Raw genomic sequence first — 13,567 nt, 5'->3', positions numbered from 1 at the left:
GCAGTGATTTATTCAAAGCTCATGGGACATCACAAAGACATCAAATTCTTGACTTCAGAAATAAGGACCCACAACATCAGAGTGCAAAACTATTTTACTGCCTTAAGCAAATTGCAACCTCAAACTAAATGAAGGTCTAATCAATGGTTGACATTCAAGCCTCACTCATTTATGAAAAGAGCTGCACTGTTAGTGAATACAAAAATCAGAAGTCATTTTGCTCAGACAGTCTAGGGTGGCTAGCTTAGAAAGTTTCCGCAATGTAACATACATGGCAAAGAAAAACAGTAGTAAGATTACTAGTCTGCACATTTTTCACATAGCTCAATGTCCTTACCTGCTTAGAAATTAAGGTAGAATCTCTTTCTTTTGAATGTACAGATATGTTGCAGTCATTTAGAAACTCAAGTGCTTCATCCAATTCCTTTATTAATCTTCCAAACAACCCACTTTTGTCAGTATATGGTCCACAGTCTACAACAATCTCACACGGCTGAGAAGTATATCTTAATTGAGGGCAAAAATCAAGTTAAACACAGCTTCTGAAAGTCAGAGCTATTTCAGCCTGTCAAGGTCATAGAGCAAATGACAACAGTGACATGAAGCATATTCATTTCTTTCCCCACCATGAATTAATAATGATGAATAGCTGCACAGTCAAATACTTTACAGCAAAAAACCCCTCCACCACCCCACATACTTTATTCTGAAATACTGTTATTTCCAATACATGCCCTGAAAAGGAGGTTAATATCACTATCTTCATTTCAAGTATCAGAAAATCTAAGGCAAAGCCAATTGAATGTACTTGACCACCACCTTCACTTTTGAGGTTCCAAAGTGTACTCTTTCGATATGCCAAACAAATACAATCCACATAATATCAATGTCCCACTTGCTCTGCTACTTAAATACTGCTCTTACTACTTCCGTCTTTCAGTCTCTAAACCGAGGTTACTCGGTTGAAAACAAATAAACAAAAATAAACCATTACATGTCACACGTTGTGCAACTTGGTGTGGGGTTTTTTTCGGTTAGTTGGTTGGTTTGGGGGGTGGGGGGGAGGTGTAGATTTTTTGTGGTTTTTGTTTTGTGGTTGTTGTGTGGGTGGTTTTCTTTTTTAAAAAGTTGTTTTGTTGGGTCATTGTTTGGTTTGTTTTTAACAAATACAGAAAATCTCCAAATACCAGCCTTTGACCTAACTTGAAGGAAAATATACTTCAACACTGGTTACTCAAAAAGCAATTTAACATTCCCTTCCCACCCCAAATAGAAATAATAGCACCACACAAAGTTTCCTAAATTTAAAAAGAGGAAATATTTCTACTGGTTTATTCCTCTGTCCAAAATGAAAATGCAGGCATCAATTTAACAGCCATAACGGTACAACACACCTGTCTAAGACCACCAAATCAGTTGCAGTTTCAGCATTGCTCTTTAAAATTTTCTCCAGTTTCTGGATCTTCTCCTCTAACTCAGCAGGATCACATTTCCCATTTAAAATGGAAGCTGTTAATCCCAAAATTCGAGGACATGATGGATAATCCTCACAGATCTGTAAAATAAAACAGAAAGAAATACCTTAGTACAGTTAACCTGCAAATCTACCAGCAAATTAGTAGACTGCAAATGTAGATGCTTAGCTGGATCAATAGTAGGTCAGTAGCTGAAAAAGGAACTAAACACTGAATGATTATTTTCTGTTGCATTGACTGAAATTTAAACTAGAAACCGAACAGCATTTAACAGCAATCATCTTTAAAACTAAGTATTTACAGTGCGGAAAAATACAAAGAAAGAGACACTTAGTATTGCACAGAATAGCCCTGCCAGCTTTATACCACACTATGTAAAAACTGAAGTATCATCTTAAAAAATAAAGACACATTCTCTGGTTAAACTTCAAGAGAGATTGGGAAAGACATCTATTATACAGGTTTCCCATATTGTAGAAGCCAAATGCCACATGTAGCCAAGAATATGCTGAAAGAGCCTACAAACGCCTTGAGAAATTAGCATTTTAAAAATAAAAACTGATCAATGCAACTCAGTCCCAAACTCAAATATTTTAGCAATGAAATTACAAAATTTGCCTAATTCCATAAATGTAGCTTCTCTTCTCTGTTAATGTCAGATTTTTCTTTAACTCTCACAGTAAAATAAATAGAAAAATAGTTTCTCTCATAATATCACTGAAGTCTTAATTCATTGCAGTAACTTCACAGTCCCAGAACACGCTAAAGTATGGTTCCACTGATATTTTTCCTTGGTAGCAAAAGCTGTCTTAAATAGTTCCCACTTCTCCAGCCCTTCCACCTGACTCCTCGTCCTCAACCAAGCAGTAAAACATTCATGCAATGGAAACACACCTTCATAATTTCACGGTATGGGTGATCCTGGATTGCAAGATGGCACTCATCAAACACCAGAAGATTAATATTTGACAGGGATAAATATTCATTTCTCAAAACAGTCAACGCAACATGACATGTCATAACCAGAACCTAGGTTGAAAGGAAAAGAAGTGTCAATATAAGAAAAGTACAAGCTGTCCAAGGTCAAGCAGGAGAGCCTTCTGCAGATCTTGCTAGACAGTATTAGCAAATATCGACTCCTATTCGCCTCCATACACCAGGTAAGGAGCATAAGACATTCTCTACTTGAAATGAGTCTGTCTAAAAGTTTTATATAAATCACCAGTTACATGCCTAGGAATACAACAGATGATACCAACACCAGACAGACTAGACAGAAGTCATTAAAACCGTAACAAGTTAGTGCCCCTTATGTGTCCCATCATCATGTCTCTGGCAATAAAGAGAATTCTGCATAAACTCATAGACGCAGCTAGAACAGAAAAGCAGGATGTTATCACAATTCTTTTTACAGGAAAATGCATTTCTTGTACATTATCACAGATAAAAAGTTGAGTTTCTTGATAAAATTACACATAGGCCAGTACTAAACATTGCAGAGAAAGCCCGAGTAATTACAAATATTTACATTACTGCAAGACATTTAGGTCAGCAAGGAAAAAGGATTGTAACAGAAAGGGTCAAAGAACCACCAAGGGAAATGTTACCATTAAAGCTAATGATTTTCCATCTAAAAAGAAAACTATACAGATTGTATTCAGAAAGGCAGAAATAAAATGCATGCCAAAGAGAATGTGCTGCATCCCCAGAGACTATTCAATTTTATCTTTTTTATTTTTATTATATAATATTTAAATATCATGTAAAGTACACTATGCACACTCAAAATTTCTTCTGCAATCATCATCATCATGAACCACAAGTCAGGGAGAACTTGAAGCAAAGGATTAAAAGGACAGCTTTTTAAAAACAACCTGAGAAATCCTATACATGTTTTGCCTCAAAAATTCTTGTATAAGTAAAACCAATATGCTTGATTTCTGCTGAAAAAAAAGTTAATATATAATTAGAAGAAACTACCACTTCTGATCAAGCCTTAGTGTAGACTCTGCTTATATTTACAGTTTAGACTTAACACATTACCTGATGCTTAGAGAATTCCTGACTCCACTTCTCTTTTGTCCAGGATTCAGTTATCTCTAAACTTGAATACTCTCCCACTTTAAGATCTGAGTGTGTCCTGACAGCTGAAACTTGTTGAGCAACTTGATTTGCTGAAGAAAAAAAAAAGAATATCTCAATCACATGAAGGTCTTCTGCTAAGTTAATTTTCAAGGTGCGTGTCATATTACCTGTTTCACAGAAATGTTAGCAGCATGTTTAGGAACTTTGTATATTTGTCCTCTTACCTGAGTTGACCAAGAACACGGTTCTTTTTCCATTTTTGTTGAAATCTCCCCTGATCTGATAGGACAGCTCTTTAGTGAGTAGTACTGCAATAAAAGTCTTCCCTGAGCCAGTGTTTAAACAGACTATTGTATTATGATCCAAAGCTGCTTCAAGCAGTTCAACCTAGGTTTGAAAAATAATAACGTCCTTACTTGCAGTGAAAAAGATGACAAAAAACCAACACAAGTAGTCAATGAAGTACAGACAAGTCAGCAGTATCTCTAGAGATCTTTCCAGTGCCGCAGAATAAATCTTTCATAACAAATGTCACAGGCTTTCAAAAAAAAAAAACCGACATTAATACACACTATATACTGTCTATCTTCTAAATAGAAAATCCTTTAATATCACTATTTGCCGCTATTTGAAGTAGTTTTCTAACTATCTTTTTAATAGATGATTCTGTTGCTAGGTATGTTATATGAAGAAAAAAGTGAGAGCTTTTAAATAAAACTATAAGCAATAAATAAATTAAACTATACATCCATTCAGCCAAGTAAGCAAGTGTATTAGCTCAAGGTGATCTAAGGTCTTCAGTGATACTAACCAAATACTAGCTTTCAGGCACCTCTGCAGTGCAAAGAGAACTGAAATTCTAGAACTCAAACATATTTCCTCAAGAAAATGAAAATCAGTGCCCTGAGGGGATTTCTGACATTACTGAGCTGCTCTGACCACTGTGTGAACTAAGAATCAAGATTTACCATGTAGAAGACAGGTCAGAGGGGGAAGGAGACACCACTGTATGCGTACACTCGAGGTGTGTGCTGTATTTGTCCCTAATAGCATTCTCAGAGAGCAGCAAGAAAATACTCATCCTAGAAGTTGTTCTGCTTGTTAGAGCAAACCAAGAAAAGGGAATGGGGGATACTGCACATGCAGAACACAGCCAAGCTAAAGAAAAAGAAAACACAATTAACTCCCAACAGGTGGGGCTGTGAGAGACATGCCTAGACTGTGTGAAACAATGCACATTCTCCTGCTGCTCTGCTCCTTTTTCTATGAAGTTAATGGATTTAGCTGTACTTTTTTTCTGACATCACTCTATTAGTATTATCACTAGTACCTGATATTTTCTTGGAGTGTAAATGTTATCATGAATTGCTTCTTGTTGCCATGGTAGTCCAAAAAATGGACCCATTGGGGAGGAAGCAGGGGTCATGAGCTGCAGTCCCGCCATGCTGAGGGATTGCAAAGCAGGGCTTTTCATTCATTCATCCAGTGTTTCTTTCATTTCATTTTTGTTCCAGCACAGCCTACTATAAGAAGAAAAAGAAACAGTATTAGATACAATCACAACATAAAGCAAGAAGAGAAAATTTATTCTATGAAAGGACATTACTTGATTTTGCCCCCAGTAAGTGCTAAATCTCATACTATTTTCAGCAGATAATGTTAATTTTAAATTTACAGGCACTTTTCCACTTAACAATCAGTGTTTATCAAAGTACCAAAAAAGATCTGACAGGCGCTGTGATTTATAGGGCAACATTCATTCTAGGCACCGGTATTTACACACACACATTTCAGAATAAAGTACCATTCATATTCCAATAGAATCCCATTTCATACATCTTTTAAGAACAAATTGAAAAAAAAGCTGGTTTAACTTTACTTCAAGAAAGAGATTGATTTTCTAGTGCACAGGCATTTTCCATTTTTCTTTCCCACCAGAAAGTCCCTATGAACAGGTAAAGCTTTCTGTACACACATGAAACAGGAACTTTATTCTAATCAGCGGGAAAAGTACAGGAACTACACAAGAACCTCAGTATTTTCAAATCAACAGATCTGGATAAGGTTATCTGTTTAAGGAACTGGCAGAAGTATTGCAAATAATTGCTGAAGACTGATAAGGACTAATGGAGAACAGGATCCTTATCACGTTAAGCACGAATTTCCAGAAAGATACTCTAACTGATATACAAACAAACCATTCAAAACTACACACTGGAAAACTATGGCTACCAAGTCCTCATCACTGGGTGTTTTTTTTTTTTTTAATGTTTGCAATCTGTCAGGAATGATCAAGGTTTAAAAAAAAAAGTAAAAAGATCAACCCTTAATCAGTTTCCCTGGACAAGGCAGAATTGACATAAAATTGACAATGCTTTCAAATACTCATTAGAAATATAGGAGGAAAAGGTAATTCTCATCCCATTGCACAGAAACGTCCTTGCTTTTCTATGTAACAGGATAGTTAAGTTTTGCAGATGTGCACTAGGGAAGAAAAAAAAATGAGAAAGTATGATATGGTATCTGATAGAAAACATTAACCACTAATAGTTATAAGAAATAACTGCTTTTAGAGATTACAAATAAAGCAGTGCAATTTAAAATAAAATGGTATTAATTTACTTTTTGTACCAAGATAATTTTATTTTATTCAACATAGTCTTCTACTAATAAAACACTGTAGCTCTTTGTTGTATATTCATGTTTTTAAGTGAAATATTATAATTTGGACCATGTCTGAACACAGATCACATTCAAACATAACTAATACTAAATAACTATGGGAAGCTCTGACAAAAGAGATCAGATTCCCTCTTGTTTTCTATATCAGGTGTATCTTATTAAATAAAGAGAAGGCAATATATTGAATTACCTGATCACCCATCTTGCAGATTCATGCAGAAGTAATGCCACTTTACAGAAAGTAGTCAGAAAACTTTGTCTGTTTTTTCCAAAGGGATAGGGGGATTCCTGAAGGACACTGCGGTTAAGTAATACTGTTCTGTTTACATTATAAGAATTATTTCCCTTTTATATACAAACATTCCGTAATAAACACTACATAATGAAAGAGGGTAAATTAACGTTGTGGTCTTTGGCTCAGCAATCAACGTACTCCCACCTCCATCAAAAACAGTATTTCTTTACTAACAGAACTGTGTTGATATTGCTGGAATCTTGTCCGATATTTTTATTTGAGCTTCACAGAAACCTTCAGGGCGAGAAGAGTCCAGAAAGAAAAGATGTATTCAAATGTTAAAAAAAAAGGAATGAATGTACATTTTAAAAGGACATCCTAAAGAATGCTCTTGACATTTTATCTGACATTTTTTCAGTTGCTTTTGAATGAATCTCCAAACTCATGCAAATCTTCTCATTGACTTTTAAGTCCTGTAACATAAACTGCCATTTCAGCCCGAGTCTTTATTATCTAAACAGATAAAAATGGATCAATACGATATTGCTTTATTTAGCTGCAAATAGAAACCAACATAGTCTACACACATCATAATATCAGTAATGCATCATTATTCATTTCCATTATAATACAAAATAGATTCCTGTAGATCTTTCACCTGTTCTTACAGATTCCAAACTGCATACAAGCACATGCAGGTTCTGTTCTAGCCATTCAGCTAGTAACTATAGACCGTGCAAATCTGGCACCACGAGATGATGTTCTGGTTCAATCCCTCCTTGGAAGTAGTGGCTTCATGGCTGTTCCTCCACTGGGACTCCACAGCTCTGGGTCACGGGAGACAACCAGGAGGAAAGATGTGTATGTCTGCATGTAGCAAACGTGATCATCCTTGACATTCTGATCTACTGAGCATTTGCAGATCAAATGCACCGATGTAAATCAGCATCCAACTGATCAAATTAAATCAGTAGTGTGGCAAGAAGAGTAGCACGATACACAATCTTCCCCAGCCACTGGCAGAAAGCATCTGGATTCTCTGGGCACTGATAACTCAAGTAAAACTAGTAAGAACTGACAGCTTAGGGGTATAAGAGCAGGGAAGAAGGTAGAAAATGTAGGGAGAGGTGCATCATCCCATCCCTCCCTCCCACCAAAGACTATAGACGAAGCTCCCATCTAGCTTCTCTTTTTGTATTCCAATGAGTATGATGTCAGTTGGTAACATACAAAAAAATCCTTTAAAGACAACAAAAGTCTTATCATGTCTACAATATTTTGTTGAAATTCTCAGGCATGTTACTCTAACTCCATACAGCAATTAGTGTGGAAACCCAATTAAGTGTTTGCTTTGTTTAAAATGAGACATGGTCACAGCCACCATATAAACAGCTCAAGGCTAGAAGGGACCAGGAAAAAAACCAAACCGTTTGCATAATAAACACTGAAGCTGATTCCCCAATCATTCCTGTATCTAAGCCCAGCCACTTGAGTTTTTATACAACGTAGATCAGCAGTGCCTCCTCTTTGTTTACTCTTTCACCTACCTTGAATTTATTTTCCATATCATAAATACAACTTTGGGAAGATTTAAAATAGCTATATCTCATCACCAAAAGGGAATTAAGGAAAGAAAACCAATCGTATCTGAGAAGGCTGCTAACAAAAAACAAGCGCATAGGATCTAATATTCCCAAGTAAGCATATCTCCTTTGCTCCACGCTTCATGACAGTGATACTAGGTTAGCCACCCCACTGCAAGAAGCAAGGGGATTTACACGTACATATGGTTCCACCTTGATCTGAAATAGCTGTGAAACATCATATATGCTAAACTACAATTCTGGTTTCTGAGCATCTTCACGAAAGACCTGCCCTAAAGTACAACCATCTCAGGGAGTTCAAAAACCATTCTCAAAAAGCCTTTCAAGTGCAAAGGAAGAAGTACACACCCCCTTTTTGTAACCTAAAACGCACACACAAGCAAAGCAACATTTCCTACCACTGCCACCCACAGCACCATTACCCTGCAACCTGACACACAAAAAAAGAATTTAGCTATGATAAACTGCACAATTAATTAGACCTGCCAAGATCAATGTCAACTTTATTACAGGAGTGAGCTAGAACAATGAGGTAATCGTATCATTCTAAGTCTCTATTTCAATAGCAAGGAAAAGTATCAAGAAAAGCACTACAGGACTGTCTAGAAATAAAAGGGAAAAAACCCACAGCTACTTGAAGAACAGGTTTTAAATTGAAAACATTTGAGATACAAGTACATGTGTAAAGAATTTGTGGATGGAAGACAACTGAACCTAGCTAACAGGGAAGCAGAAAAACCCAAACTAGTCTTACTCAGCCACTGTGAGTAACAAAGATACTTACTAAGACGTTCCATGTTTATCCACTGCATGATTTTGAAAACTGATAGAACAAGCAACTGCTAGGAACTTGCTGAAGCTGAATTTGGAGGGAGAACACAGAAATAAGTCTTACTCCATGTGGCTTTAGACTAAGTTCCAGAAGCTAAGACACATGGAGCTAAACTAAGTCCAAGTTTATCTGTCCTACTAAAATAATCCTGAAAGGTCCAGTTTTATGACCATCAATCTCAACAGATTTAAATGCAAAATCCACAACTTGATGCCCTTACTGTAATGCACATTTATGTGAACAGACAGTGAACTGCAGAGCTAAGACTAACCCCTTGCTCTACCATCTAAAGAACTTCATCGCAGGAAGGCACAAGGTTGGGGATGAACAGCCAACAACAAATTTAATAGCAGTTTCTTGCAGTCTACAATAATTCTGGAACTGTGGCGTAGGTTTTTCACTCACGGGACTATATCCGAGTTGAAGCAGTCCTTTGTTGCACAAAAATTCTAGGAAGCACTAAGGAATACAAGCCAAACCAAGCAGAGCCCTTACCTGGAATAAGACATCCTTGGATCTAGTCCTGCTCCAAGTACTGTTTAAAGCATTTATGGAATAACACTCTGAAGTAAACATCAAAGAGACCAGAGCCCTGCAGTCATGTATTTCAAGATTGTACCACCATTTGCATGCACAGCATTTGTTATATTCATACTAAATTAATATGAAACTACAACTATTAACACAGACCTGCTACACGGAATGTATTTCATCTGCTTTTTTCACTAACACGGATTGGTAAATTTGTACCAAATATCACCCTCGTGATTAAAAAAATTATTACAAATGCTATACATTTTCATCTTTGTCCAGGAATATCTAATTTATTAACTAAAAACACACTCGGCATCACCCAAAAAAAATTAACCACAAGGAGGATGGGGGGGGGAAATCGACTTAAAGTAAATAAACCACAGTCTATACAAAAAATATTAATAGAATCTTGCTGCTTGAATATTCTCTTATACAAACACCTAAAGAGTCTGAATATCACATTCTTTATATAAAGTTTTATGTCCAAATGCTACACAAAACATTGACTTGCTGAAAGATCTAACACAGAAAATTCTTTCTTGGGTAATGGAGGAACAAATAAAAAAGAAAACTGGAAAATAGTAAATATAAAATACAGAGTAGAAAATGAATGTAAATGTTAATTTATAAAACATAAAATACTGAAGAGGATGTTGTATACCAGTTGCTGCAGAAGTCTGCAGTCAAGCGACATACATACACTGTAAGCATTCAGTGGCAAGAACTGATTTTGCCCAAGTGAAGGTCAACAAACAGGCCCGGTTATTATTTGGAGGGAGGGAGGGAGGGAATAAAAAAATCCCCAAACTTAAACAAGTGATAGTTTCATTTTCATGGGAAAAGGGTTTTTCCCCCTTCACTTCGCAGCTGATATCTAGGATACTTTGAAAATTAAGCACTGACATTTCTGCTCCCAGTGCAAAATTCGAAGTTACTAAACCACATCATTCAGTCCAGAAGGTCTGGAAAGTAAAGAAATACTGTCAAACAATACTGTTCAATAAGATTAATCAGAAATCTCTTTTATATTATGCTATCTTTAAGATAAAACACAGCTGCACGAGACACTTGTATCTGTTATCCTTCAAACACCTTCACCAGATGCACTGCCTAACAGCAGTTTTTATATTTGTTCTTGCAATATTCTTAAAGGGGGGGGTGGTGGATCCCAAAACCAACCAAAACCAATACAACCATATTTCAGACCTGTTCCCTTTCAAGAAGGTTAAACCTCAAATGTAAGCATTCCTACAAGAACCAGCTTCCCTGGTTTCCCTAACACAATCATCCATATTCATTGTGAATATTCATCTTGAACTAGAAGAATTTTATTTGTTCTATTTTTCTTATACAGAACTAGTCTAACAGCACATGCAGAATGTTGGTTTCTAACAGCACAGCAAGACATACCAAAGCAGCAAAAAGCCGCTTTCTCTTGTTCAGGAAAGTTTCATTAAGGAGCTTATTCAATAAAGATTACACCGAGGCTCTACATTTGAATGAGCTGCTTCTGAAGCATTTCTACAAGCAATACAATATAGTTAACAGCTGGAATTCCTGGCAGACTCCTCCTACACGTCTATGTATAGGAGAGAAATGGAGTACAGCATGACATTTAGCAGACTCAGAAACCTGCATAACCCCTAAGGCCTTCTCTAACGTTCAGTCACCAGTATGACCAAACCTGGATTTGAAGCAAAAGCCTAATAAACACTTTCTGTTGCAACTAGCCTAGCAATAGCAATAGAGCCAGCTAGACACAGTTCACACCAACAAAGCTACGCTGCTGCACATTGTCAAGCAAAAGGATTATACCACTATATCTCAGCATAACATATATGGGCTCTTGGGCATTTACCAGTACAGAGAGAAAACGTGAAAACAAGTCAGTTTTCTAGCATATCTATGATGACACCAATATATGAGACATTCACAATAAAGGTTTAGAAAGGGGATGTTTTTCCTCTAACAAATACAGACACGCAGCCAGACTCCGGAACTAACTGTTTCAGTTTTTGAAGTGATTTGTATAAGGCCCTGTGCAACAGCCCTAACGAGATAATTGCTTAATCAGTGGTGCAGAACCGGTACTATGCAGATTCCCCCTTTACCTCCTTAACACAGAGGACAAAAGATAAAACGTGAAGTGGATGGCACCTAAGACGCAAGGCAAGGCGCGAGGACCAATGAAACTGGATGCGTTTCCAACATCTCTGTTATCAAACTACGTAACAGTTTTTCTTCTACATAGCTTTAATGGCATAGCCTCTTTTCCTGTTTTTGCTGAACTCATCAATTCAAACTGAAACATACTATTGAAACTGAGGTCTTGAAAATTTACCTGTCATTTACTTTCCTCACCATTTACTTTGTATCTCTATCTGGAACAACATACAAATTCAATTCCAATTCCAACCCTTCCTATCTCCCCTATTCCCACTTTTTTTTTTAAATTGATTGTACTGTATTTCACCAATACAACCACTTTTGAATATAAAATCCACAAGAAATATGTTTAATTAAAAAAAAGAAGAAATTTCTAATCATTTTCAGCTTGAGAAGAAATATCAAAGCATGTGTTTCATGAAAAACGTTTATCTATGCCACTGCAGTATCCAACCACCTATGGATAAAATAAAATAGCTGCCTCATTAGTCTTTCCAAATAAATTCACAATAAACTTCTATAACCTCACACATGGAAGTTACTTTAGGGTCCTGAAGAAGCTTTAAATACAAAATAGGAGAATACAGTGAAGTGACACAAAATCTTGCTTCTCCCAAACTACGAAGCATAGTCTTACCATTTTAATTTCCGCAGTCTCTGTGTTTATGCTTCCCAAACTGCATTTTGACACCATGATATCAGCTTGTAGATTAATCACATAGTTTGCAAGCTTCAGCTCTTAAAAAACAACAAGACCTATGAATTATAAAAATGGTTTGAAATGGGAACTACAATAGCAGGGTTATTGTAGCTTATAAACATTTAAATGTGTCAACCCTACACTGTAACTTGCTGAGAGAAAATCAACTATGTAAGCCCATCCTGAACATGAATTATTTTAGTTAAGCACCAGAAAAAAAAAATATTTAAGAGTGATTTAAAAGCTAATTTTTGGTAGTTTAAATGTGCAACGAAAGCATACTTCCCTAATGCTATTTATAGGTTACTATGATTAATACTAAACATTGGTGTATGTGATAAATACAGTAACAGTACATTCTACATAATTTTATTATGTTCTGTATAACTGTACTGCTTTTCCCATGCACGTGTATTTTCATTTCACTGGAGTTAAATTTTAAAAAAATAATTAAAACTCCTCTAAAGTATTTCAATTTAAAGCTGCAATTAATACAGTAAACTCATGAAAAAAGCAACAAAAATAATTTCTTCCTAAATACATTAACACGTGTGTTTAATAAAAGCAAAATATGCAATTAAGATAATTTGCATTAAAAATATATTTAGTTGTACAAATAAAATGGAAAGACATAACCAAGAATGTCATAAATATTACTCATTCTACAAAACTATAACTTAAACAAAAAATACTGTATCTAAGCAGATCTACAATATTCTCAAAGCTCCAAAATAAAAAATTTGCACGTATATTAACCTTACGTATGAGTTTTCCCAGACATAAAAAGGGAGATTCTGAAATAATTTTTTTAAATCAATACTGAAAACTTAAATGTAAAATGGATCTCAATGGAAATTTCTACTCCCATCAGTTCCATAAAGTTAACAAGAAGGACACTCCCAAGATTACTTCAGTATGTTCATTTTTACCTCAAATGCTGATGCTGAGCTTTTCCAGAGTCTCCAAGCCTGTAATTTTGTTTCACCCTAGGTAACCTAAAAGGCAATATGAAAAGAGAGCATTTTAACATGAACTGCCATAAAAATCAATTGTGCCATGTGGTAGTCTGCTTTCTTGCATTTTAATATTTAGCTCTGTAGCAACAGCACATGGTCCTTCAAAATCTAATTATCATATGTCCTTTTTTGGCTAGGGATACAGACAATCAGTGTCTGAAAGATCAGGCTTAGAGTGCTCAGGAGATATTTGCATATTTTGTTTTATCTGCTAAAGTAATTGCTAGCTGAGTCCAAT

General features: G+C 35.9%; 1 protein-coding gene across 2 annotated transcripts in view; it reads right to left on the bottom strand.

The window, feature by feature from the left end:
- The window catches only part of DICER1 (dicer 1, ribonuclease type III), a 46,626-nt gene extending 33,315 nt beyond the window's left edge, over positions 1 to 13,311 (bottom strand). The window contains exons 1-8 of one of the 2 annotated variants that reach the window (XM_010150186.1): positions 13,243 to 13,311; positions 12,251 to 12,351; positions 4,891 to 5,080; positions 3,785 to 3,947; positions 3,519 to 3,649; positions 2,370 to 2,504; positions 1,395 to 1,555; positions 338 to 506 (exon numbers count right to left, since the gene is read on the bottom strand). In XM_010150186.1, coding sequence (XP_010148488.1) covers positions 338 to 506; positions 1,395 to 1,555; positions 2,370 to 2,504; positions 3,519 to 3,649; positions 3,785 to 3,947; positions 4,891 to 5,034 — 903 coding nt within the window. In that variant the 5' untranslated portion in view covers positions 5,035 to 5,080; positions 12,251 to 12,351; positions 13,243 to 13,311. Of the gene's footprint in view, positions 1 to 337; positions 507 to 1,394; positions 1,556 to 2,369; positions 2,505 to 3,518; positions 3,650 to 3,784; positions 3,948 to 4,890; positions 5,084 to 12,250; positions 12,352 to 13,242 lie in introns of both variants that reach the window. The other variant, XM_010150187.1, reaches the window with a different exon arrangement.
- Between the last annotated feature and the right edge of the window lie 256 nt (positions 13,312 to 13,567).

The sequence above is a fragment of the Eurypyga helias genome, unplaced genomic scaffold (genome assembly GCF_000690775.1).
Source record: "Eurypyga helias isolate BGI_N326 unplaced genomic scaffold, ASM69077v1 scaffold11644, whole genome shotgun sequence".
Taxonomy (NCBI): domain Eukaryota; kingdom Metazoa; phylum Chordata; class Aves; order Eurypygiformes; family Eurypygidae; genus Eurypyga; species Eurypyga helias.
Note: the sequence above shows the minus strand (reverse complement) of the source record. Positions and strands in the feature narration are given on the sequence as shown.